Below are 26,016 nucleotides of genomic sequence, written 5' to 3'. Positions count from 1 at the left end.
GGGTTTTGGCGGTATCGCGATCTAAAAATTCTATTCTGATTGACAAATGCGCGCTGTGCTGGAAAACCGTTCTGAAAAAGTTGGACCTAACTTCGTGGACCAAAGTTTTGGTGGAGATTTGCCAACCTTTTGTCTATATTTTTTGAATACATGTACTGAACTCATCCTAAAGAAACTTGTGCTTAACGGTAATATTAGGTCACTTTTTACGTTGATGAAGTAAGATTTTAAAGATATTGGCTAGTTTTTTAGATAAGGACCGTCCACAAACATAATTTCAACATAATTCTCAGTTACATAGAAACTGACAAGATGAAGTGTTAAGGTAAAGAGCATGCATTCTGGCTGTTGTACTCTCTTTGATGCTGAAGCAGTTGACATGAAAAAGGTCATGAAACTAAGACATGAATTAAATAAGTTTATTGTAAAGTAACTGACAGTAATTTAAGTTGCTTGCATTTTTTCAATTACAATTACTAAAAAGTGTAATTAATCTTTTAATTGTTCAATTATCTTGTATTTGAGCCCAACCATGATAGAGACTAATTCTAGTCCTATCAGAAGAAGTAATTACCCTGTTTAGATCTACACAGTACCTCACTCTGTGTGACACCAGACGACCAAACTTAAGATGAAATTCTTTATCAGAACATGAGCTGTCGTTGATAATTTTGGGCTCTTTTCACACCCTAACTCTTCATGCAATAAGCAGTTTGTGTAGCTCAAAACGTGAGTTGAGAAATGTAATGACTCTAGAGATATAAATCATAAACAAATGTCACAGCAAGCCTCATGTCGAAAAATGCATGCTCAATCATTTCTTGCCCATTGATTTATTCTCAGTCTTCCATCAATTCCTCCTTTGTATTTTTTGTTCTAGTATTTCTTTGTTTATATTCCTTTATCTTAATATTTCATGTATTTTTTATTTCGATTCTTTCATCTTTTCATTTATCAAATCTTATGTATTTCTTTGTTTTTCTGTTCTTTTCTGTAATTCTTTTTTGTTAAGTTATTGTCCTTTATCAATTCTCATATATTTATATTTATTTTTTCTATTTCTTTTCTTTCATCTCTTCTATCAGATCTTAAGTTATAGGTGTGTGCTTGTTTAAAAAAAAGGTTTTGAGATTTCGCTATTACTGAAAGTTTATAGATCTAGTTCATGAATCTTGGACATAAGGGTAAAGGTGTATCACTGAATATCCATCTTTTTGGGGGGGTCACGTGACCAATATCAAAGGTTGTTAAGGCTCGATGAACTTTGGTCATGATGGGAGTAATTGTTGGATTTCCATCATAACTTTGAAAGCTTATGGTTCTAGTTCACAAAACTTGACATTTATAAGAGCAATTAATACCGTGTTTACACAGTGACACGGCTCGGGGGTTCGACACGCGAGCCGTGCTCAACACGGCAATTTTATGCTGTGTAAACGCGATCAGTGTGATCCGCGAGCCGTGTCGAACACGGCTTTTTTGATCCGCCAAAATCGTAGGTTTCAACCCGCGAGCCGAGTCAGACTCGGCAATTTTTTCGTGTGTAAACAGAAAGCCGTGTCGAACTCTTGACCAGGTCACTGCGCGCGCTTTCACTTTTGGCATTGTTGTTGTTCGCACGGACAAGATTCGATTCTGGCGGTGAATTTCCCCCTTTTAATTTGCGACGTCATAATTCTTCTTCCGTTCGAGATCCGCGAGCCGTGTTGAACTCGCCTTTTTATATGTACGTATAAACGCGATCTCTGATCCCTTCTTCGCAGTGTTCAACCCGGCTCGCGGATTCAACACCCGAGCCGAGTCAATGTGTAAACACGGTATAAGTATCACTTAACATCCTGTGCCAGTTTTGTCTCATGTCCAAGGTCAAAGGTCATAAAGGGTTGATGAACTTGGTCATGTTGGGACTAAGTTGTAGTTTGTACCTTATAAGTTTATATTAGTATATTTTAATATTCTGTTTCCAATCAGGTCTTGAAATTGTGAAAAATGTGTGTCAAAATTTGAAAATGGTATTCTTTTTCAACTTCAGGTTCTGGGTGTTTTAATATCCTTATATTCAGCAAATAGACATTTTGTTCCATAAAATTGATGTTAACATGAGTTGATAGTTTTGAATTACATTAAATATCATGAATTGTAATATCCATTGTGGGTTTTGATTTAAATGAATGATAAACTGAATCAATTAAGAAAAAAGATATTGGTCATATTGAGTTTTTTTCATGGTGAGAATATACTCACAAGAAGTTTCTCCTATGTTTGTGAAGAGATATGTAGTTTCCATTTCATGAATACACTGTAATTCACTGGAAATCATGAGTGAACTATGAGTCAGTCTCTTTACTCATCGAAAATTGACACTAACTAATCAGTGTCAGATCAATATTCAATCATTTTGCTTTCAGTACAAACTTGAGGGAATTTTGAGATTGGAGTCCTCTAACAAAGAAGATTTTTTTTTTACCACTCCTTCAAGTTGGATTCCATGTTATTATGAAATTGAAAGGATAAGTCTACCACAACTACATGTACATGTAGAAATTTATTCGAATAAAAAGAGAAAAATCCAACAAGCATAACACTGAAAGTTTCATCAAAATTGGTTGTAAAAAATAAGATAGATGACATCTTAAAGTTTTGCTTACTTTCACATAACAGGTATGCATGCATATCAGGGGACAGATGACATCATCCACTCACTATTTCTTTGTATTTTATTTAATATACAAAATATTCTAATTTTATCATTGTCTAGTGAAACAACGTTTAATTCCTCCCTGAATCTGTGAAATTAGCATTGTTTAAAGAGAAATACCAGTAGTTGCAGTAAACACTGATTTCATGAGTAAGTCTGTAAAACAAGGCTTAATTGTCAGTATATCATCGAGGATCTAGATCTGGTACAGTTACATAAACTGATCTTTGTGAAATCATGAAATCCTCAGCAATTACACAATTTCTTCCGGAATCCTTTGGCACATATTTTTTATTTATACAAACAGACACTTGGGTGGTCATTATATTGGATTCTGTAAAAAGTCATTTTGAGATCGTTACCAATACTGGAATTTATCTTTAATGCTATGTGGTTCAGTCAAGTTGGTCCTTATTGTCAAATATGTAAAAACACAAATATTGTATAATTCAAACAAAAAACAAAAGAAATACTGAGTGAAGGTCATCCCTGACGGTCATATTTGCTGGTCACTGAATTGTGCATATCACTGTTTTGTGTAAAGTACGCAAATCTTTTACATGTAAATATAACTTTCTTATTTTACATCCGATTTTGATGAACTTTTCAGCATTATGCTCGTTTGATCTTTCTCTACTTATCAAAATCAACATTTTTCTGGGGTGGACTTGACTTATAAGTTGGGAACTTAAGATGGACTTGAACGTTAAAAGTGACTTTACACACACAACTGAATTCTGGAATGGGGGATACCCTTTTCCTATTTTTGAGGAAGGGGCTGTATACAACACCCCATACTATTGAGGATTTTTTTTTTACTTATAAAAACATAATTAAAAAGTAAAAAATCCTAATCGAGTGCTGTTGAAAATGCTTAGATTGGTTCAATTTTCGGTTCCAGTGCCACCCCCTCCCCCTCATTGCCCAGATGATCTATACCGGATGCGTGTTTCCCCGATTTTCATCTGATTTTGATGAAATTTTCATCCTAATACAAGTTTGATTTTTCTCTGTTTATTCAAATCAGCATTTTTCTGGGGTAGACTTGACCTTTAAAGGACAAGTCCATCCCAACAAAAACTTGATTTGAATAAAAAGAGAAAAATTCAACAAGCATAACATTGAAAATTTCATCAAAATCGGATGTAAAATAAGAAAGTTATGACATTTTAAAGTTTCGCTTATTTTCAACAAAATAGTTGTATGAACGAGCCAGTTACATCGAAATGAGAGAGTTGATGACATCACTCACTCACTATTTTTTTGTATTCTATTATATGAAATATGAAATATTTTTATTTTCTCGTCATTGTCATGTGAAATGAAGTTTCATTCCTCCCTGAACACGTGGAATTCCATTATCTTAACATTTTGTGCTTCAGGCAATGAGGTCCTAATCATCAAGTTTGTAAAAAATGAAATATTGTATAATTCAAACAAAAAACAAAAGAAATAGTGAGTGAGTGACGTCATCGACTCTCTCATTTGAATGTAACTGGCTCGTTCATATAACTATTTTGTTTAAAATAAGCGAAACTTTGAAATGTCATAACTTTCTTATTTTACATCCGATTTTGATGAAATTTTCAGGATTGTGCTTGTCTGATTTTTCTTTATTGATTCAAATCAACATTTTCCTGAGGTGGACTTGACCTTTAACTAAAGTGTTTTGTCTGGTATACTGTATCAGGGATTGAAGAGAGATCAGGACATCTACCACATTGCTGGACAGCTAACAAAATATGTATCCTGCAGGAGGCCCTCCAAGTCATAACCAAGGGTAAATGATAAAGTTTGATCTTCCTTTCTGACTCCAGACAGATGTTCATCCATTTTAGTAGGCACCTTCCCTTAAGTCATACCCTCTTCATAAACCTATCCTCCAATTAGCCGCCTAAGAGTAATGTGGATAATTCAATAAAAATTACGTTCATAAACTCCGAAAATAAGCCGCATTATTTTTATGAGCGCCCGTCCTGAAAAAGGCGGATAATCGTCATGACAACTGGACACGCCCCCTCCGATGCGGTTGTGTTGGAAAAGGGTGACCTTGTGACTGCACCATGGCAATTATCCACATTATGTAGAAATGCGTTCATAAACTCAAAATCTTGTCCCGATGCTGCTATTATGCAGATAATAGCAGCATCAAAATAATGCGGATAACTCTGGTCCTCCTCCAATTTTACGACCAAATTATGCTGCTATTAGCCGCATAATTGGGTTTATGAAAGGGGTATCAGTCTCTCTTACCAAATGTTTTCATCATAGTTGAAACAATGGGGATGTAGAAAAGCCATTGAAAAGGAGAATATTTTGCCTTTGAATTCTAGGTGCTTTGAGTCTTTCAAAGCAGCTCTTGTCATAATGAAATATATGGTTAAGTAGTGAAAAGATGCTTGAAGGATTCCTGCATCACAAAAATGCTAATTTCTCTGAAGATAAGTGTATCTTCTTTGTGGTGTAATGAGTTGTGAATTTACATTCTTCCCATGTAAGTTGAATATTAAATGAAGTAAATGTGGAAACATGTTATAGGATGAAGAATAAAAGAAGGAAGTGCACTCAGAGACCTAGGGCCCCATTTCATTTTAACTTGTGATTATGGTAACTTTGAGGCATGGTCAATCATGGAAACTGAATCTGATTAAGTCCTGTTAGCATATTTGTTACCATAATTATTTTCCTTTATGAAACATCCTTTGGTAAATAGAGGAGTCCATTTGAATTATGGCCACATGAATAGCCCTTTTCATGTCTGATTATCCTCACTCTTTACCATTTTAAAAACTCTTGGCCTACTTTGAAAGACCCTTTTTGTTATTGGTGTAAAGTGATTTGTCTCTATAAATAGCTGATGTATTTTCCTGTGTGTCAATGGTCACAAAGCCTGCCACCTCCTTCCCAGGTCAATAGCTTCATTGTGAGACAAGATGGTACCTCATTAGTGAGATCAAAGAGGTTTAGCATGTGACAAAGGCAGTCTATTGAGGGGTGAAGAAAATTGATTTGAAATCTCAAGTACTAATCATATAAAATAGGAGTCTTTACAAAAAGTGAAATATAACTGTGAAGGATTCTTACACCTGCTTGAAAAATATTGGGTTTAACATTTCCTTCATTTTTTTGGATAATTATTTGCTTGTTAATTTGACCATATTTTCTATTTTTTTTGAATTTTTTTTGGGGGGAGGGAGGTCTCTAAAAAAGTATTCAAAGCTTTTCCTGCAGTTTGTCTTTGCTGGTTAATTGAATTGCATTGTTAATTAATGTGATGGTTGATATTACAATTACAATAGTAAATGTACATTTCATTTGGTCTTCACAAATTTATTCAAGTAATTCAAAGGTATCAATTTTCATTCCTCCTACCTACATGTAGCTGACATTTTAAATTGAACATCTTGTTTGTTCATTCCTTCCTTATAATTGCAGGGCTTATTTACTGGTGTATTTAAGTGCTAGATGAGCATACAATGTTGAATTGATATTCTTCATCTTTGGGATTATGTATTCCAGGTATCCTGTGCAGTATTCAAACCAAGTGAATTCAAGACAATGTGGACCTGGGCCTCTGGTAAATAGGCCAGGAACTATACAGAACATCCAACATGGCATTTTGGGTCCTCCTCCAATGCTGCCTACCAACTTTGCACCAGTTCCTGTGATGACACCAATGTGTCGCTCTGCTTACCTACCACCTCCACCTCAACCACAGTTCATGCCCAGTGCTATGTTGCCCAGTCATATTCCTCAACATAAAGACAGCCAAGGTCCAGTTATGCAACAAGATAATTTTCAGAGAGGGGGTAGATCTTCAGGTCTTTCTCCTTCACACAGTATGGCTATGGGTGGCTATGCTCACCAAGGTTCCACTCCTGCACCTCCCCCTTTATTCCGCCCAGGCCCCCAAACACCTTCGCCCAAGGGAGCATCCATAGATGACCAGAAGAAGCTCAACAAATCTGAAAAAGAAGATCTATATCGGTAAGTCTTTTACTAGTTGACAGAATAGCAGTCCCTTCCATAGAATTCTGAAATTTTTGCTCAGTTCTTGTGTACATTTGATGAACATTTGTTACTGAATACAGTGTACAATTTCAAAAATTTCTTTTGGTCAAAGGAGGTCAAAGGTGAAGTCGCCACCTTCCTCTTTTCTTGCTTGACCAATAACTCCATTTTCAGCGGTACAGGTGGGCGTATTATGTGCTTGACTTAACGACACTCTTGTTAGACAAGTGCACCTATCAATTCTTGATGTCTGTCATTAAAATGGAAATGAAATTCGAATGTTTTACTTCAAGCACGAGATTCATATAAATGATTATCATTTGCAAATTATTGTTGAAATATTACAATTCAATAATGTTCTATTTTTATGATAAGAAATATTACTAATGAAATCAAGATTTACATGTATTTTACGTTAATCGCTTCATGATTTTCCTTTAGATCAATTTTGATCTGGTTTGATTAAAGCACAATTAATGTACTTAAAGCACAATTAGAATTGTGAATTGAATTGTCATTAGAATTGTTTAACCCTAATTCTCCGTGGGGGGGGCATAATGGCCCCCCCCTCAACAATTTTCGCGATATATCTGCTGCGCGAAATTTTTTCACCTCGCAGCTCACTGACTTTTTACATTCAAGTCTCGCGCAAATTTTGAGACCAAAGTTGTGACGCCCAGGTACGCGATTACGACATTACGCAACATTATGCAAGTGCATGTCAGACCCAAAATTGCTCATAAACGTGATTTCATGTACAAATCCAATGCAAATTGCGTATTTAGCCAAAATTCATAAATGTATCATTATTTCTACTTTTACTGATTAAACTTTTATTAATTTTGCCTTGTTTATGATCAGAATTATGTCTGGAACAATTTCCATTGAAAAAACAATAAAAAACAAAAAGTAAAAAACAATGAAATACATAAGAAATTTATAAAACAATAAAATACATAAGAAATTTATTTCCAAACCAAATTTTTTTTGAATTACGATTGTTAAGATTGCTACAAAGAAAATTTTTACCAAAAATTAGCATTCTAGGAGCTTTATTTAGTGAATTAGAGCAAAAAGTATGATTTATGCATAAATTAGCATAATTAATTAATATAAAATAAAATCTCATTATTTTGGAAAATTTTACCATACAGCCTTGTAGATTACAACGCACACTACCAGGGTGGAAATTTTTGCGTCGCTCGCGCGATCGGCGGCCGAGGTCTTAAGGGGGGCCATAATGGCCCCCCCCCCCCCCCCCCGGGAATGACAAGAATCAAAATACCCCGGGAGATTTAGGGTTAAGTCCCTCTTGAAAACTCACCTCTTTTAATTTTGGTTATCCTATCCTTCCCTGCCTTACTGGTTTGCATGTAATTTTACCCCTCAGTTAAATTGTATCGCAAGTCATATTGTATTTAATATTTCAGTAGTTTATGATTTTAATTGATTCAGATTTCGATCTTTTGTATTTAAGTTGTATCTGTTTAGATTATTTCTATATTGTATTTCTAATTAATTGTGGTAATGATATGCTTACTTTCATTATTTTTGTAGTATACTATATAATCCTAATTAATTGTCTTATACTATTCGTACTTTCTTATCATTTCTTTCTTTTCTTAGCGTTTTGAAACATTATGTATAAAGCGCTCTATAAATGTTGTGTATTATTATTATTATTTATTATTAATGCACGTGCACTTACTTGACCGGGCGTGTACACGTCTACCCGAAACGGGCCTAGAATTCAGCATTTATTGTTTTTGTCTGTAAGAACACTTGTAATATGCAACAATCCTGGAATGCTCACTTTGCACTTATCCACTTATTTTCGAACAGTCCATGTTCCAATGTTTTAAATGATTTTTTTCTTTCCAGCAACTGTCCTTTCTGAAAAACAAGGCACTATCATTTTCATTTTAGGTTTTATTTCTACAAATCTGACATGTTACAAAAGTTTAATGTAATTACATTATTATTGCTGAACAGCCTTTACATAATATTATTAATAGGAAATATAACTGACAAACATTTCCAGTTAATATGCTACATGAACGAAGTGCATAAATCAGAAATATGGAGGAAATCTTAGAATCAGCATGCTTGTAGAAAAGGGTCCCTTTTTAATACACATTTTGACAAAATTGAAGATTGTGTTAATTGATCTCCTGTAAGAAAATAGCTTATCCCACTCAATTAAAAAAAAACCCCAACCATTTACAAATTTTATCTATTCCCTCCATTTCCCTCCAGCATGTTTGGGGTTGTGTTACAGCAGCATGGACCAATAGAAGTGACTGATAGCAGACTTCTAAGTGTGTTTATGGGATTGTCACCATGGATGCGCCAGGGTATCAAGTACCTTGGTGGTCTGAAAGACTTCTTCAGACAGGGAGACATCTTTAAGGTCGATGGAGATGTTGTTTCTTTGGCATGGCAAGAAGAGGAGGTATGACCAAATCTTATCAACTTTTGTCACCCCCTTTTCTCTCCATTTTAAAATAAGTAAACAATATTCTTCATTTTTTCCGCCTGTGGGAAGTTTTTAGAAGTTTGGGAGGAAAGTTTTCAAATAAAAAGTCCTAAATGTTTTTGTTTGGGGTTGAAAGATGGGGGCAAATATTCCCCACTAGTCATTTTATCATTATTGAAAGGGAAAAAACATGAGTATTTATTTCCAAAATCATTGAAAAGAACACAATGAGAACAAAATTTATATACAAAGAAAATATAACAAACAAAAATAAAGGTATCAACAGAACATAACTGGAACAAATAGTGGCATAATGGCATGGTTGGCGCATAATTATAACAATATATTTGAACAAAACAATGAACGGAAATGAGGCATGCACAAAAAAAGCCATAAAAAGGCTTGTATCATTTAGTAATTTATATCTGTTCAGTTACTTCAGTTACATGTACCTTTTCCCAACATTTGTTGTCCAATTTGATTTAGTTTTATCAACATATTTGATTTTATCAACAGGCAGAAGATAAACCAAAGCAAAGCAAGAAACCTTGTCCTTCACCTGTGGCACCCAAACCTAAATCCCCCATCTCCTTCAAATCGAAGTCACCATCTCCCGTAGGCAATGAGACATGGGATCTAGATAATGATAGCAAATCTAAGAATGTACCTAAATTACAATCATCTATTGACAATGGTAAGTGCAATAACAATTTAAATCTAACATGCATGCAGTGTTTTGAAAATTAACCTTCATACACATTTGCAGCAATTTTTCTGCTTTTTATAATGTTAAGTGTCCACACCCTTCTCAGTATTTCCATTATGCACTGTTTTTCATTTGGTTTCTTAATGGATTTATGATTAACCATAACGAATGGGAGGATGAAAAGTTGGTGCCACATCATTCCATGAGGTTTTTCCTTCAGGTCTTGTGCAACACTTTGAGACCATAGTTATGACTCCAGGGTACATGGTACTGAAATTTTGCAACATCTCACAAATTCATGTCAGACCCAAAATTGCTCAAGAATGAGAATTTGTGTACACATCCAATGCAAATGCTGTTTTAAGCCAAAATTATAGTTCTCATGATTGACGTACATTTAATTTTGTTTATGATGAGCATAAAGTTGCCAAAAATGTCCATCAAAATCAATAAAAAACAGAAAATCAGAAAAAAGGAAATAACATACTTTGAAAAAAAAATATAAAAGAAAAATATTGTGATACAGCTATTTTTAGATAACACTTGATCACAATTTTACAAAGAGTCTGTGAGTAAAATATTAGCATTTTTTTACCCTTATGTAATTGATAAGAATAAACCTTTGATGTTGTTCATAAAGTAGCATAATTAATTGGGTTTCTTTTCCAGAGAATTTTAGTTGACCATTGTGTACTTTGAAGATTATACCATGGGCAATTGATATGCATGCTGATTTTCAAAGCAATTTTTGGTCGACGGCTGAGATCACCTCCCCTGCCTTCTTGGGACGTCAAAATGGCCCAGTGTTTTTAGGGTTACAGCCAGTTGCAAGCTTTGTTACAAAGGAAAATAATGTGAATTATACCATCCAATATTTCCATCTTACAAAAGTGAGCCTGTGAAATTTTTTCAGCAATTGATTCTTGTTAAATTTTAAATTCTTTGATATGAAATGCCCGTTCTTGGTGTTATTCTTTATTATATTTTATGATTTATATTTGATAAATGGTTTATATCAATCGCTTCCTCCCCCTTATGATATTTCAAGTGGTGGAGAAAAAAAAGGGGGAAGATAGAAAGAAGAAGATTACAAAAAGGAGAGTTCAGTGCTGTAAAAAAACCATATGAGGTCACCTACAGGTCCCCCCCCCCCCCCCCCCCCCTATTACAGTGTCTTTGCATCACCACTGCTTACATTGGAACCAGTCTGTACAGACAGGTTCAGACTCTACATTAGGGTCATTTTATTGACTGGTCTATATTGCCTGTAGGTTCAGAATCATCAGAAGATGATGGAGATTGGGAGGGAGAGGAGAAGCAGGGCTGGTGGCTTTTAGACCCTCTCCCAGGGGAGGATGAAGATTGGAAGGAGATGACACCCCTCCAGGGAAAGATGGGAGGTGGATACTATGAAGATTTCAGAAAATTAGAAGAGAAAGGTACAATAATTGAACATGAATGTTCACTTGATATATTCAATGTTAAAGATTTAATGATATAATAGTTTGATAATTTAATGAATAAATAAAATTAGAATAAATATGTATTGATATTAATTAAATTAATATATTAGTATTTCATATAGAAGGGTAAACATACATAATACGTCAATATTAGTTTTAGAAATGTAATTATTGAACCACTAACTCGGTGAAATCGATTTAACATCAATGTCGTATCTATATGAATAAGGAATTAACAGTTTTTGTCATGTCATGTATATAGTCATCAGGGTTGTGAAGTTAACTAACATATTGTTTTAGTGACTTATTCAGGGTTCTAAGTAATCAATTGCACTTGCAATATTCCTACTAATTTATTCATTTATTATTTTATTAGTGCAATGAATGAACAACTCTTTAATTGAATATTTTATATTAGTGTATAATAATGTTTGATAAACAATTATTGGGATTGCACTTCCCTCCTGTTAAAATCAACTCATTCCATAAAGTTACTAAGTATAAATGTGGTTACACTGAGGTTGTTGTATTTCTGTTGCTTTTCTCACATGAAATGCAGATAAAAAAGATCCTGAGGAAACTCAAAAGAAACTAGTGTTCACAAGCCCTTCCACTGGTGGCAATAAAACAGAAAAGGAAGTGAATGATTTGCCTATGAAGAAAGATGAGGGAAATCTGATGAAAGTACAGAAAACAAGCCCTACCATGTTTGCAAGTGTAATTGAAGAGGAACAGAATGAATCTTCTCCAAAGAAAGATGACACAATTCAAAAGAAGTTGGTATTTACAAGTACTCCTTCCCTTGGAACAGAAAATGTGAAGACTTCCCCACCAAAGAATGATAGCCCCACTCCTTGGAACTGGGAAGAGTCAGCCATTGCTCAAGAAGCAGAGGCAGAAGTGAGACGAGAGTCTGTGCTAACCCATAATACAAAGCAGTCGGGTCATTCTCCTGCATCACTCAGTAGGGAGAATAATATGAATGCTGCCAGATCATGGCCATCAGATGTCGAGGGACCAACAGATATGAAGTCTTTGGAAGAGAAGAGCGATAGCAGTAGCCAGGAAGAAGAGTATGGTGGACGGAGCACCGAGATGGTTTATCGGTCTGGGTCTCTTCATCAGGCAGAAGATGATGTCATCATCCTTGAGGATATTGAGGTTAGTGGTACAGAAGAGGAGATTCGTAAAGCTGTAGAAGGTACTGATAGTGCTGAGGATAAGAGTGATATCTTCACAGATGCTCTGGGCAGTGGCCAAGAGGATGCAGATAAAGTAGATGAAGAGCAAAGACCAGGACACTGCATTGAAGATGATGTGGAAACAGGTAACATAAAGGAAGATGCTGTAAAAAAGGACATGATGTCTGATATGATTTCCAAAGTGATCAATCTTGCAATCTCCAAGGTCACCAGCTCCCAACTTGAAGGTACTGGCAATCAAGAGACTGACCAAACCACTGATCAAGAGACAGACCAAAACATACCCAGTTATATACCCAGTTATAGTAATATTTCCATAAGTGCGGAAGAAGAGGGTGTGTCATTCAGTTGCACGGAATCGGGATCATCAAAATCAGTTAGGAGTGTTGGTGTTGAAACACCAAAACCTTTACAATCACACAAAGCGATGTGTACCAGGGAAATCAAAACACGAAGCAGCAAAGTCAACACTATTACTGTGTCTACTGTCAGTAGACGTGTGGGAACAGGAGAGGATCCAAGAATTGAAGAACTTACACGTGATTTGGACAAAGAGGTAGGTTTCCAATTCCATTAAAAAAATCTTGATTTAATAAAAAAAAAAGTCCTCTGATATTGTTGGAAGGAGCATATTGCTTTTAAAGTGCTGATGGCTGTTGGAGGGGATGTTTTCAATGTTAGCATCTGTTTAACCTTGATATGATTGGCTGTTGAGCAATGTTGCCATGGCAGTTACCATTAGTGGCATAGTTTTGACTCTACTGTAGAGTTCATAGTGCAACATCATCAGCATATGCTTATTTCATATCTTCATTAGATTTCAACAAGAACCCAAATACAGGTATTTTTAGTATTTACATGTGCAGTCCAGATGTATTTGTATAGGTTTCATATTACTTAGTACTAAAGTAATGATAATGTGTTGATGTTGCATAAGATTGCCTGATATAGCAGCAAAACTCCCTCATTTATATGGATTTAATAACACCTTGCTGTAAAGCTTATCTGTTTCCATAAAAAATTCAGTTATATTTGTGGCATATTTATATTCCCTTGACCTATTAAAGGAGAATGAAACTCTTGGAGCAAGTTAGCTTTTGTGAAAGCAGAAAAATCAAAGAACAAGATCAACATAAGTTTGAGTAAAATAGGACTAGCAATAGAAGAGTTATGAGCATTTTAATGTCGAGATCACTAATGCTATGGAGATCCTCCCATTGGCAATGCGACCAAGATCTATGATGTCACAGATGAACAACTCTCCCCTTTTGGACACTGAAAATATACCCCCAAACATCTCTTTTTGCTCATTCTAATCATATGACAAACGATGCATCAATGATGTAATGTTGTGTAACCTCTGTACTTGTCCTCTCATAAAGAGAACACCTCACCTTGTGATAGACTCTATAAAAGTGAGAATATATGTGAAATAAGTACTAAAGTAATAAGGGAGTTGTACGTGCGTGACATCACAGATCTTGGTCGCATTGCCTATGGGAGGATTTACATGGCATAAGTGATCTCAATATTCAAATGCTCATAACTTTCTTATTATTCATTCAATCTTCCTCAAACTTTCAACAATATGTTTCTTTATTTTTTCTCTTTGATATGGATTCAGCTGGTTTCAAGGGTTTCATTCTCCTATTAATGAAAGCATAGACGATGCTTGGTTTACCTGATATAGCATCAATACAATCTTTTAACAGGAGAGGGTGGGGTGCATCATCTGAATATATTTTTTTATCATGCCTTGATTTCCTCCCATCTTGATTTTTGTAGTGGACTTTTGTGCAATTTACTCCAGAAATAGTTATCACAGCTTCGAAAGCTTCAAAATGCAGTTTGTATTGTTACATTGTCAAATAAATTCCCACATATTACCCCAATTCTGAATTCGCTGCACTGGCTCCCTATCAAGGATCGGATAACTTTCAAGATTTTCTTGCGCGCCTTTCATTGCATTCATAGATCTGCTTCCCAATACAATCTTTTTATTATCAATTATTACATACCCACTAGGTCTCTATGCTCTTCAACATCTCGTTTGCTTGTGGTTCTAAAAGTTTAAAAACTTAAGGGGGGAAGGTCCTTTGCTCATGCGTGCCCCATACTATGGAACAGATTTCCTGAAGACATCAAAAATTGTATCTCAGATTTGAAAAATCTCCTTAAAACATTTCTTTTTACTTCTTAATTTCTGTATGCAACTTGAGCACTTAACAGAGTGGATTTGGCGCTTTATAAGTCTCGTGTATTATTTTTGCGATAAAATAGAATAATGAGGTCTGAACCATGTCATTTTTATGATTATTTGTTTTAAGTTATGTACAAGTTTATTGTGAAGCGTGGATGCACAGTTACAAAATTGGTAGCATAATATATGTGCATGTGTGACCCAATATTGCTCATCAACGTGATTTCATGTACAAATGCAGTGGAAAATCTGTATCTGGCTAAAATTCATAACAGTTTTACCTCCAGTGATTAATGTCAGCCAATTTGATTTTTTTTGTAATCATAAATCTATTGACGACAACTGAAAATTTCAATTAAAAAAAAGAGAAATATAAAAACAATGAATGACAGGAGAACGTTTATAAAAAAACCAAAAGCATTTTGATGCCAATTCACTTTTCATTTGCATTAGATGAGAATCAATCCCACATAGTCTAATACAATTTTGCAGTTCAAGGGTGTTAAGATTTAGAGTTCAATTCTAATTTCATGCATGAATCCTCATGACTAAAGGGATGGTCCAATTTTGATGAAATTTCAGCATTTTGCTCAGGGAATTTTACTTTGTTTTTTAAATCTAAATTTAAATGTTTTCAGCCCGAACCATCCCTTTAATTCATATAGTAGAACAAATTTAAAGTATAAACTTTAGGTGAAATTTCGACTTGCAACCTAGTAGATTACGTCATATTCTACCATCACACATATATTGTCTCAAATGCGCGACCTGCACCCCCACTCCCTGGGACTGACAAGATCAAAATACCCTTTAACTAAAATTAGGGTTGAGATGTTATGATAGTTTATTACTTATTTTAGCTTCAATTTTAGTTAATTTAGTGTTCTAGTTTAGCCAGAGATGTCAGTACTGTTTAGAATTATAAATCTATGCTATGTCTGTAATTCCTTAAACTGAAGTCTTGCAGACGCAGACATCTTGCTGATGACTATGAAGACCTGTCTAACAAGTATGATAGACGGAAGTTGGAGTATGCATCAGAAACCAAAGAAATAAAACGCAAACTGGACCAAACTACCAGAGACTTGGCGGTAAATATTGTTTGATATAATTTAAGTGTTTAAGCCTTTCAAGTTAAAAGTATTTGCTAGAACTTTTTATGACAAAGAACTTATCAGACTCTCTAGCTTAGTAACTCGAATAATTTTTCTAATATTTTCTAAGCATTATTTTCAAATGATTTGTGTGATATAGCTTGTAATGTATTTTGTTTTTTTTTTACAGAGACATGATTTTTTCATATGATATCTTCATTGAAAAAGATACTGGTAAAATAGTAAAAGGATTGTGGATTTTTATGTTACTAGTAAAGAACTAGGAAAAAGAAATGATTAAGAAGGGAAAAATTCCTCCGAACTGAACGTTATGTAACTTGTTTGAAATCATCTTGTTGTGTTTGTAAGTTTTAGTATTAGTGAAGATATGTAAAATCTCTTAATTCTGAACATTTCCAATTTGCTAATAGGCACTACATAATGTAGCTTGAATGTCTCTTGAATAAGTGAAGGATATCAATATATTTGTTTTGTTTAAGTTCTTAATTTTCTATTAATCATAATTATAGGATTGCCAGCGCAAACTCTCGAGCAAGGGAATTGTACAGCTTGACGAATTAAGAAAGACTACCATGGAATTGAAAGATTCAGAGAGCAGACTCAATGCAGCAAAATCAAAGATTGCCCGAGCTGATAAAGAAAATTACAAGTATGAATGCTGTCTTTGTCATTGTATATTTGGTTAAAATTTTGTGTGAGATATTGCCTTGCATTATAAAGAGTACTTGTAAATTTGACAATCATTGAATTTTTGATCAGTACCTGTGTTTTATGGCCACATGTATGTCTAACATTTAGATCCCTGTTGACTTCTTAATCAGTGGCCATCATCATTCATTAGTAATTGCCATGTTTCTTACTTAAAGCACTGATTAGTAAGTATACTACGGCATTTGTGCTTGTAAAATTTTAAGAAAGAAATTAAACCTGTTTGAATATCCATTTGCAGTCTGACCAAAGAACTGGAGAAGACTACACGTCAGCTTTTGGATCTTGAGAAATCAGAAGCCAAGAAACAGGAGAGTGGAAGAAGCCGTAGTACATCAACAGGTGGACTGGAACAGGAGAAAGATCCTGTCATGGAGGAAGAGAACAAGCTATTAAAGATGAGATCCAGATCTGCTGAGCAAAAGGTGTGTAGTTTCTTTGCATTGATTAAAAAGATTTAACTGTAATAAGATGTAAAAGGCATCTAGTTCTTGATAAATATACTAAGGATGATATCAAGTTTATTTTCAGTAGTTGCATCTGGTAAATAACACATGTAATAGAATGTTTTTGGATCTCACTGTTGTAATGTCTTGAGAATATATTTACGATTCTTTAATATCCTTTTTGTCTCGCCCACCAAAGGTGAAGGCGGGACTAAGGGATCCAAATGTCGTCCATCTGTCACAAACCTGTAATGACATATAATTCCACAACCGTAAGTCCCTTTCAAACCAAACTTGGATGGTGGATGGACTTGGGGGACCTGCATGTAATGCTGCAATCTGAGGTCACATGGTAAGGTCGAAGGTCATTTTCAGGTCAACATTAAAGTTTACATGCAAGACTCTTATGACACCTAACTCCACAACCATAAGGCGCTTTTCAACCAAACTTGGATGGTAGATGGACTTGGGGGACCTGCATGTTATGCTGCAGTCTGACGTCATATGGTAAGGTCAAAGGTCATTTTCAGGTCAACGTGAAAGTTTACATGCAAGACTCTTAACTCCGCAACAGTAAGTCACTTTTCAACCAAACTTGGATGGTAGATGGACTTGGGGGACCTGCATGTTATGCTGCAGTCGGAGGTCACATGATAAGGTCAAAGGTCATTTTCAGGTCAACGTTAAAGTTTACATGCAAGACTCTTATGACACCTAACTCCGCAATCGTAAGTCACTTTTCAACCAAACTTGGATGTTAGATAGACTTGGGGGACGTGCATGTTATGCTGCAGTCAGAGGTCACATGGTAAGGTCAAAGGTAATTTTCTGCTCAACGTTAAAGTTTACATGCAAGACTCTTAACTCTGCAACCGTAAGTCACTTTTCAACCAAACTTGGATGGTAGATGGACTTGGGGGACCTGCATGTTATGCTGCAGTCGGAGGTCACATGGTTAGGTCAAAGGTCATTTTGAGGTCAACGTTAAAGTTTACATGCAAGGCTCTCTTATGACACCTACAGTCGTCCTCAAAATTATTCATACCCTTGTTGATATTTGTGATTTTTCATGTTTGTGATGAAATGAATGCATTTTATAAAGTTTCTCCATGATTTATGTGTGACCTACTAGTGAAAGAATTACAACAATGCACAATTCAAGAAATTTCTCTTTTCAGGGGTATTTTTTCATAGATATTCAAACAATGTCATGTTCAAAATTATTCATACCCTAGGTTTTCTGAGTCCAATGTCTTTCATTAATATTCAATAGCATAGCCTTTGTTCTTTATGACTGCTTCTAGACGATTCCACAAGCTTCCTGCACGTCTCCTGCGGGATGTTGGCCCATTCTTCCTTGGCGTACGCCTCAAGCTGGGTCAGGTTGGTCGGGTTCCTAGCCATCACTCTGACTTTCAGGTCTCGCCACAAGTTCTCGATCGGATTCAGGTCAGGACTCTGACTTGGCCATTCTAGGACGTTGACATCATGGTCCTTGAACCATTTCTTCACCAGCTTGGCAGTATGCTTTGGGTCATTGTCTTGTTGGTACTTCCAGTTGGGGCCAAGCTGGAGTTTTTCGGCAGATTCCTTCAAGTTCTCATCAAGGATCTGGATGTAATCCTCCTTTTTCATGATTCCTTTGACTCTAACGAGGTTCCCTGTGCCACTGGAAGAGAAACATCCCCATAGCATTATGTGCCCACCACCATGCTTGACGGTTGGCACAGTGTTCTTTGGATTGTATGCTTCCCCTTTCTTCCTCCAGACGTATTCAACATCCATATGGCCAAATAACTCAACTTCGTCTCATCAGACCACAGGATGGTTGACCAAAAGCTTGGATTTTGCTTCAGATGACCTCTAGCAAAGGCCAGTCGAGCCTTCAGGTGTTTCTTCCTGAGCAACGGTGTCTTCCGAGGCCTGCGTCCATGGAGACCTCCTTTGTGCAAGACTCGCTCGATGGTGGACCGGGACACCTTCGTCCCTGACCGGTCAAGCGTTTCAAGTAGGGCCTTGGTTGTGGTCCGGGGGTTGTTGTTGACCTCTCTGCAGATTTTCCTGGCAAGTTTAGGGGACACCTTGCACTTCCTGCCACGCCCACTAAGGTTCTTCACAGTGTTGTACCTCTTGTGCTTCTTGATTACGCTCTGGACTGTTGCCACAGGGACGTCATACTGCTTTGAAATGGCCTTGTAACCTTTTCCCCTCAATGTGGGCATTCACAAGACGTTGCCGTAGGTCCTCACTGAGCTCCTTCTTCTTGGCCATGATTATCAGAGACTGAGAATTACCAGAATGCTTTCCTCTATTTATACCCTTTTAGAAAGATGCTATTTTCCATCATTGTTTAATGGCTTGTTTAACAAAGAGGGTATTTAATTCATTGGAACATCTTGAAATAACTATAGAACAAAGAATAGCACATTCCCAGACAGTGAAAATAATGCGCATTGTCATAAAAGGACATTTTTGTTGAGGTATTGGCAAGGGTATGAATAATTCTGAACAAGTGCAAAAAATTACTTTCGACCCTATCTATTATTATGCTAATGAAGACTTGCCAGCTCATATGTCAAATCATGCATAGCAATAAGCAGACAAAAGATACAAAGAAAGTTACATCATAATAGCTTTTACAAGTAAAGAATCTACCAAAGAATGTTTTTCCACCAGGGGTATGAATAATTTTGAGGACAACTGTAACTCCACACCCGTAAGTTACTTTTCAACAAAACTTGGATGGTAGATGTACTTAGGCGACCTGCATGTTATGCTGCAGTCGGAGGTCACATGGTATAAAGATCAAAGGTCATTTTCAGGTCAACATTAAAGTAAACATGCAAGGCTCCTATGACAAGTGTTATACCATCACAGTCATTTCACAATGTTTCGATATAATTCTCTTGCGTGCCCTCGCAAATCATGATATTTCTGGTTATTTTCATAAGTGAGCGAGACAAAAATTTGCTTTTGCCTTATTAGTCCAGGATAGTAGAGGCATAACCTTGTTTTTTTATATATACAATATTTTTTTATTGTTTCTTGTCAATTCGCGGGTGCTGATTACGAATCTGAATGATGCCACTTGTGTAACCTTGAGCATTTTCTGCAAATTGGCAAAATTCAATATGGCCGCCAAATTATGCAAATTGCCCATGAATATCCTCAAATTGTCCACACATAGGCTACGAAATGCATAAAATCATGTGGCAGGAATGAAATACTCTCCAAAAAAATGATTTTTGACAAAATATTTATTTTCCTGATATTCAAAATGGCCGCCATAGACCATTGTATACTTTATTATGTACAATATGAATAGAGAAAACTAATTTTCGTAAAAAATAGCACTAACCTGCAAAAAATCGCGACGTATGAATGAAGTAATATATGCAAATCATCATTGCTAAGGAGATATATCATTGATTATGTAATTTATGGGAACATTTCTGTATTTTGATACCTAAAATGGCCGCCACTGGCCCAAACAGTATTGCGTACAATGGCAATGGGGGCCAAAAAAATCACAAGCATGATCACTAAAATGCATATTATTAAGATTAAACGAGTGGAATACTGACTAAAAACATAATTGGTAACGAACTGTATTATCAATATGCCATGTATGTGATGAATGTTTCATTTTGATATTCAAAATGGCTGCCAAAGGCCATAAAAGTATAATGCACAATTTGAAAGAGAAGCACAGAAATCACAAGAGAGAGCACTATAATGCATATATGTGTGATCAATTAATGGGATACCGTCTAAAAACATATTTTCTAACGAAATGTATCATTCAGGTTTCAAGTTTGTGTTAAATACTGTATTTTGATTTTCAAAATGGCCGCCATAGACATTAACAAAATTATGTACAATGCAAAGTAGGAAACCAATATTCACAGGAGTGAGCACCATAAATGTGCGTAATGGTGATCTATGAGTAGATATTGTCTGAAAACATAATTTCTATTGAGATATATCATTTATTCTGCCAGTAAGGTGATAAATACTGTTATTGGAAAGTAAAAATGGCCACTACAGGCCCTTATGGTATTATGCACAATGTGAATGGGAACAAATTATTTCAACAGAATTTGGCTTTGCTTGGCTAAATGGTGATGTATGAGTGAAATATTGTCTGGAAACATGATTTATAACGAAATATATAATATCCTATGTAATTTAGGTGATAAATACTGTATTTCAACATTCAAAATGGCTGCCATATGCTATTTTTTGTTAACATTATTTGTCTCCACTCAAATTGTATAATATAGGATAAGGGACTGTGGTGACCATTTTCAATTTAAAAATGCAGCATTTATCACCTTAATTACCCAACATTATGATGTAACTCGTTAGAAACTAAGGTGTGAGACAATATTTAACCATTCCATAACAATTCATTATTATAAGCAATATTTAGAGTCAAGCCGCTTTTCTGTCAAAATTATACATGTTATATGTCCCATGTTACAATGTACACAATACTTTTAGGACCTAGGGCAGCCATTTTGGATTTCAAAGTACAGCATTTATTACGTCCACGACCAATATGTGATGTATTTAGTCAGAAATCATGTTTAAGACAATATTTTTACTCGTATATCGCAGTTATATGCATTTTATGATTCTCACTCTTGTGAAAATTAGTTTCTCCATTCGCATTGTGCATAATAAAATAATATAGGGCCTATGGCGGCCATTTTGAATATGTTGAATGTCAAATTACCGCATCTATCACATAAATGGCATATTAACAATGTTTTTAGTCAGTATTTCACTCGTTCATCTTAATAATATGCATTTTAGTGCCCCGGCCATTGCCATTGTACATAATACTCTTTGGGCCAGTGGCGGCTATTTTAGATATCAAAATACAGCAAATTCACCATATATGACATAATAAATGATATATCTCATTATTAATGATGATTTGAATAAAATACTTCGTTCATACATCGCGATTTTGTGCGGTTTTGTGCTAATTTTTGTGAAAATTAGTTTTCCGTATTCATATTGTACATAATGGCCTATGGCGGCCATTTTGAATATCAGGAAAATAGATGTTTTGACAAAAATCAGAGAGTATTTCATTCCTGCCACATGATTTCATGCATTTCATAGCCAATGTGTGGACAATATTGCGTGCATTTATGGTGCACTCTCCTGTAAATATTGGTTTCCCACTTTGCATTGTACATAATACTGTTAATGTCTATGGCAGCCATTTTGAAAGTCAAAATACAGTATTTAACACAAACTTGAAATCTGAATGATATATTTCGTCAGAAAATATGTGTTTAGATGGTATCCCATTCATTTATCACACATATATGCATTATAGTGCTCTCTCTTGTGATTTCTTTGCTCTTTTTTTCTCATTGTGCATAATACTTTTATGGCCTTTGGCAGCCATTTTGAATATCAAAATGAAACATTCATCACATACATGGCATATTAATAATACAGTTCGTTACCAATTATGTTTTTAGTCAGTATTCTACTTCTTTAATCTTAATAATATGTATTTTAGTGATCATTCTTGTGAATTTTTTGGCCCCCATTGCCATTGTACGCAATACTGTTTGGGCCAGTGGCGGCCATTTTAGATATCAAAATACAGAAATGTTCCCACATATGACATAATAAATGATATATCTCGTTAGCAATGATGATTTGCATATTACTTCATTCATACATCGCGATTTTTTTGCAGTTTAGTGCTCATTTTTGCGAAAATCAGTTTTCCCTATTCATATTGTACATAATAGAGTATACAGTGGCCTATGGCGGCCATTTTGAATATCAGGAAAATAAATATTTTGTCAAAAATTATTTTTTAAGAGAGTATTTCACTCCTACTACACAATTTTATGCATTCCATGACCCATGTGTGGACAATTTTAGGGTTTTCATGGGCAATTTGCATATCTTGGCGGCCATATTGGATTTTGCCAATTTGCGGAAAATGCTCAAGGTTACACGAGCGGCATCATCCAGATTCGTAATCAGCACCCTCGAATTGACAAGAAACCATCAAAAAATATTGTATATATAAAAAAACAAGGTTTGGTCAAGTTTCTATGGGGCCTATCCTGGACTATATCAATTTAAATGTGTCAACATAACTTTTAACATGTACGTTACATGGGAAAGGTGGAACATGTATTGTTAGCAGTTTGTGTGACATTGTCCCCCCCCCCCCCCCCATTCTGTTCACTAAGCAAATTAACAATATTCCTGAATATCTATCCATTAACTGTATGTCTGTGGCTTTATTATGGTCATTTCATAATTCCTAGCTGTCACAATTATTTTGAATATTTTCTGTTTCCTGTACACCAGGTATTAGAACTTCAGTACCAGTATGCAATGCAGAGTCTCAACAAAGCTCTACAAGAAAGTCAGTACATCTTTAGAATGTATGGTAACTCACTCCTTAGTAGGTAAGTAAGGACATCATCTATTCTCATATGCAAATATAAGTTTTCCTTTCCAAAGTCTTCATGATTTCAAAATACATTTTTACTATTACAGAAATGATTTTGATTCAGCTTTTTATTACTTATTATTATTAATGTTATTTTATTTTTGTTTTCTATTCATTTATTTAGTGTCTTTATTCATTTTTGGGGGAGGGGGGGGGATTAAGTCAGTATATTCTAATTGTATTAATTGATGTGATGTTAATATTTCTATTATTGTAGGTTTTAGATTTCAGGGTAAGAAATACTTGAATGCATGTCAGAAAAACAACTGTTTACATAATTATTGCTGTTTATGCAGCTCTCATCGTGAGCTGTTGCGTATGAAGTGGATGGATTATCAGATGTACATCAAGGAGAAGACTGATGAAGTTGCCACATCTTATTATAGCTCCCTCAAAGCTCTTCATCAAGAAGTTCCATTAGCCGACATCCCATCACTAAAAACCCAACATGTTGAGACATTCAACCCATACAAGGTATATATAAAGAAATATATTTTGTAATTCCCATTCCACTTTGAAAGCTAACTTAGAGTCCATATGTATCGCAATGTATTATTGTTTGACAGGTGTAAAAAATATGTTATGTGTGAAATATACTGTTGAGTGCAAAACTAGGTGTGTAAATATTCTTTGCCTATTTCTATACTAAACTCCTCAAAAAAGTTTGGAAATCTGACTTTGATCAATAATCCCTCATCGGTTTTTAGTAAATATCAATGTCTAATTGATATCAATGAATATATCATTTAATTCTCTTTAAAATGATACCCTACATGATATGATTATGGTTCACATGAAGGTACAGTGCCTTGAAATGTGGGGCAAGGTCAAAATTCAAAAGTTGCAAAATGACACAATATTGAAAGTCACTGTTCTTTTTTCCATGGTGATGAGTAAGTTTCTCATTGGTTTCTTTAAATTGTTTTCATGCACCTTTACATCAACATTAACATGGAATCAAACACACATCTGCACAATCTAACAAACATGCATGGGTATTTCAAAATCATGACTCAAACCATGTTATCTCACAGAACCATCACTACATAAACCACAACAAAACATAAGAAATGAAGAAGCAGGGGCTTGATCTGAATGGATTTTCATTTCTATTGACACAGACAAAAGAATCATGTTCTGTATTGACCCTTCATGACTATTTCTACTCGTTTTGCAGCTTTTCAATTCAGACCTCATCCAACACTTATGAATCCTGCTATTTTCATGATGGCATGATCATAACAAGCATGTTATCATTAGCCCATCCGGCCCGAAGGGCAAGGTGAGCTTGTGGCGTGGCGTCCGTCGTCTTTCGTCCGTCCACAATTTCAAAATGCTACTACTTCACCATTTCAAGTCCGATTTCAATTCTGTTTGCTTTATATGATAGCACTAGGTGGGGGATTCAAAACTTCTACACAGAATTTTGAAATTCATTAAATATGCTAATTTATGCGCATTTTTCAAAATTCACAAATTTTTTTTTTTTTTTTGACCGATTTTGAATTTTTTGCTTCCATCTGGTAGAGCTGCATGAGGTTCACCAAACTTGTACACAAAATTTTGAAATTTTGTCTGGAAAATTATTTTAATTTATGCAAAATTTATTCATAAATCACAAAAAATGTTTTTTCTTCTTCATTTGTTGAACATTTTCAATTTTGTTTGCTTTATATGATAGCTCGTGGTGGTGATACAAAATTTCAACATAGAATTTTGAAACTCATTAAGTATGCTAATTTATTCATGTATTTTCAAAACTCACAAAAATTACTTATCATTTGTTGATTGATTTTGGTTATTTTTGTTCCATCTGAGAGCTACATTTGGTTCACCAAGGTTCTTCCACACAGAGTTAAGAAACTTTGACTAGATAATTATGAATCAGGGACAACTCGGACCACGGGACATCTCGGACCGCGGGCCGAGTTGTCCCACCCATTACGAGATTTTTTTCTCACAAATTTGCGTCTATTTTTCCGTAATTTCGAAATTTCTTGTAAAGATTTTCTAGAGATATGGTCTGATGGTAATGTTCTTCACTTTCTATTACTTTTTTTCGCTGAAATAAAAAAAAAAGTGTAATTTTAGGCGTTTTTCGACAGCTCGCGATTCCCATAGGCGCGCGTGTATTAACTGTGTCGGTGCTCGGCTCGGCCCCGCTCAATAACTGACTTGATTTTGTGATCATTTCTCCTCAAAGTACCACTTTTATCGCAGAAGATGGACTTTGTTGTATTCCATTACCTCCATTTTCTCATCACAAGGATAAAATTTGGTGTATTTGCACGATTTTGTTCAAGTTTTTCACCTTTTTCTCTCTGGTCGCAAGAAGCGAACAACCGATGAACGGTCCGCTGCTCTTCATCGTAATTCTCCGTAGCTCGGCCGCCTAAACTGGCGGGGTGGGATTCAGACCGAATCCACGATGGAAGTGGGCGTGCACAGCAAAGAGCTGAGCTTGACTGAGTGAGAGAGAGTGAACTCGAGTT

At 35.4% G+C, this 26,016-nt stretch overlaps 1 protein-coding gene across 6 annotated transcripts in view; it reads left to right on the top strand.

The window, feature by feature from the left end:
• LOC121410598 overlaps nt 1-26,016 on the top strand; it is a 46,064-nt gene that overhangs the window by 1,434 nt on the left and 18,614 nt on the right. For 2 of the 6 annotated variants that reach the window (XM_041602793.1, XM_041602796.1), the window contains 11 exons: nt 4,389-4,478; nt 6,218-6,685; nt 8,966-9,161; nt 9,702-9,879; nt 11,163-11,330; nt 11,914-13,112; nt 15,716-15,847; nt 16,381-16,520; nt 16,821-17,004; nt 23,380-23,480; nt 23,821-23,998. In XM_041602793.1, coding sequence (XP_041458727.1) covers nt 4,441-4,478; nt 6,218-6,685; nt 8,966-9,161; nt 9,702-9,879; nt 11,163-11,330; nt 11,914-13,112; nt 15,716-15,847; nt 16,381-16,520; nt 16,821-17,004; nt 23,380-23,480; nt 23,821-23,998 — 2,982 coding nt within the window. In that variant the 5' untranslated portion in view covers nt 4,389-4,440. Of the gene's footprint in view, nt 1-4,375; nt 4,479-6,217; nt 6,686-8,965; nt 9,162-9,701; nt 9,880-11,162; nt 11,331-11,913; nt 13,113-15,715; nt 15,848-16,380; nt 16,521-16,820; nt 17,005-23,379; nt 23,481-23,820; nt 23,999-26,016 lie in introns of all 6 variants that reach the window. The other 4 variants (XM_041602794.1, XM_041602795.1, XM_041602797.1 and 1 more) reach the window with 3 other exon arrangements.

Source organism: Lytechinus variegatus, chromosome 3 (genome assembly GCF_018143015.1).
Source record: "Lytechinus variegatus isolate NC3 chromosome 3, Lvar_3.0, whole genome shotgun sequence".
Lineage (NCBI taxonomy): Eukaryota > Metazoa > Echinodermata > Echinoidea > Temnopleuroida > Toxopneustidae > Lytechinus > Lytechinus variegatus.
This window is presented reverse-complemented; position numbering and strand designations above follow the sequence as displayed.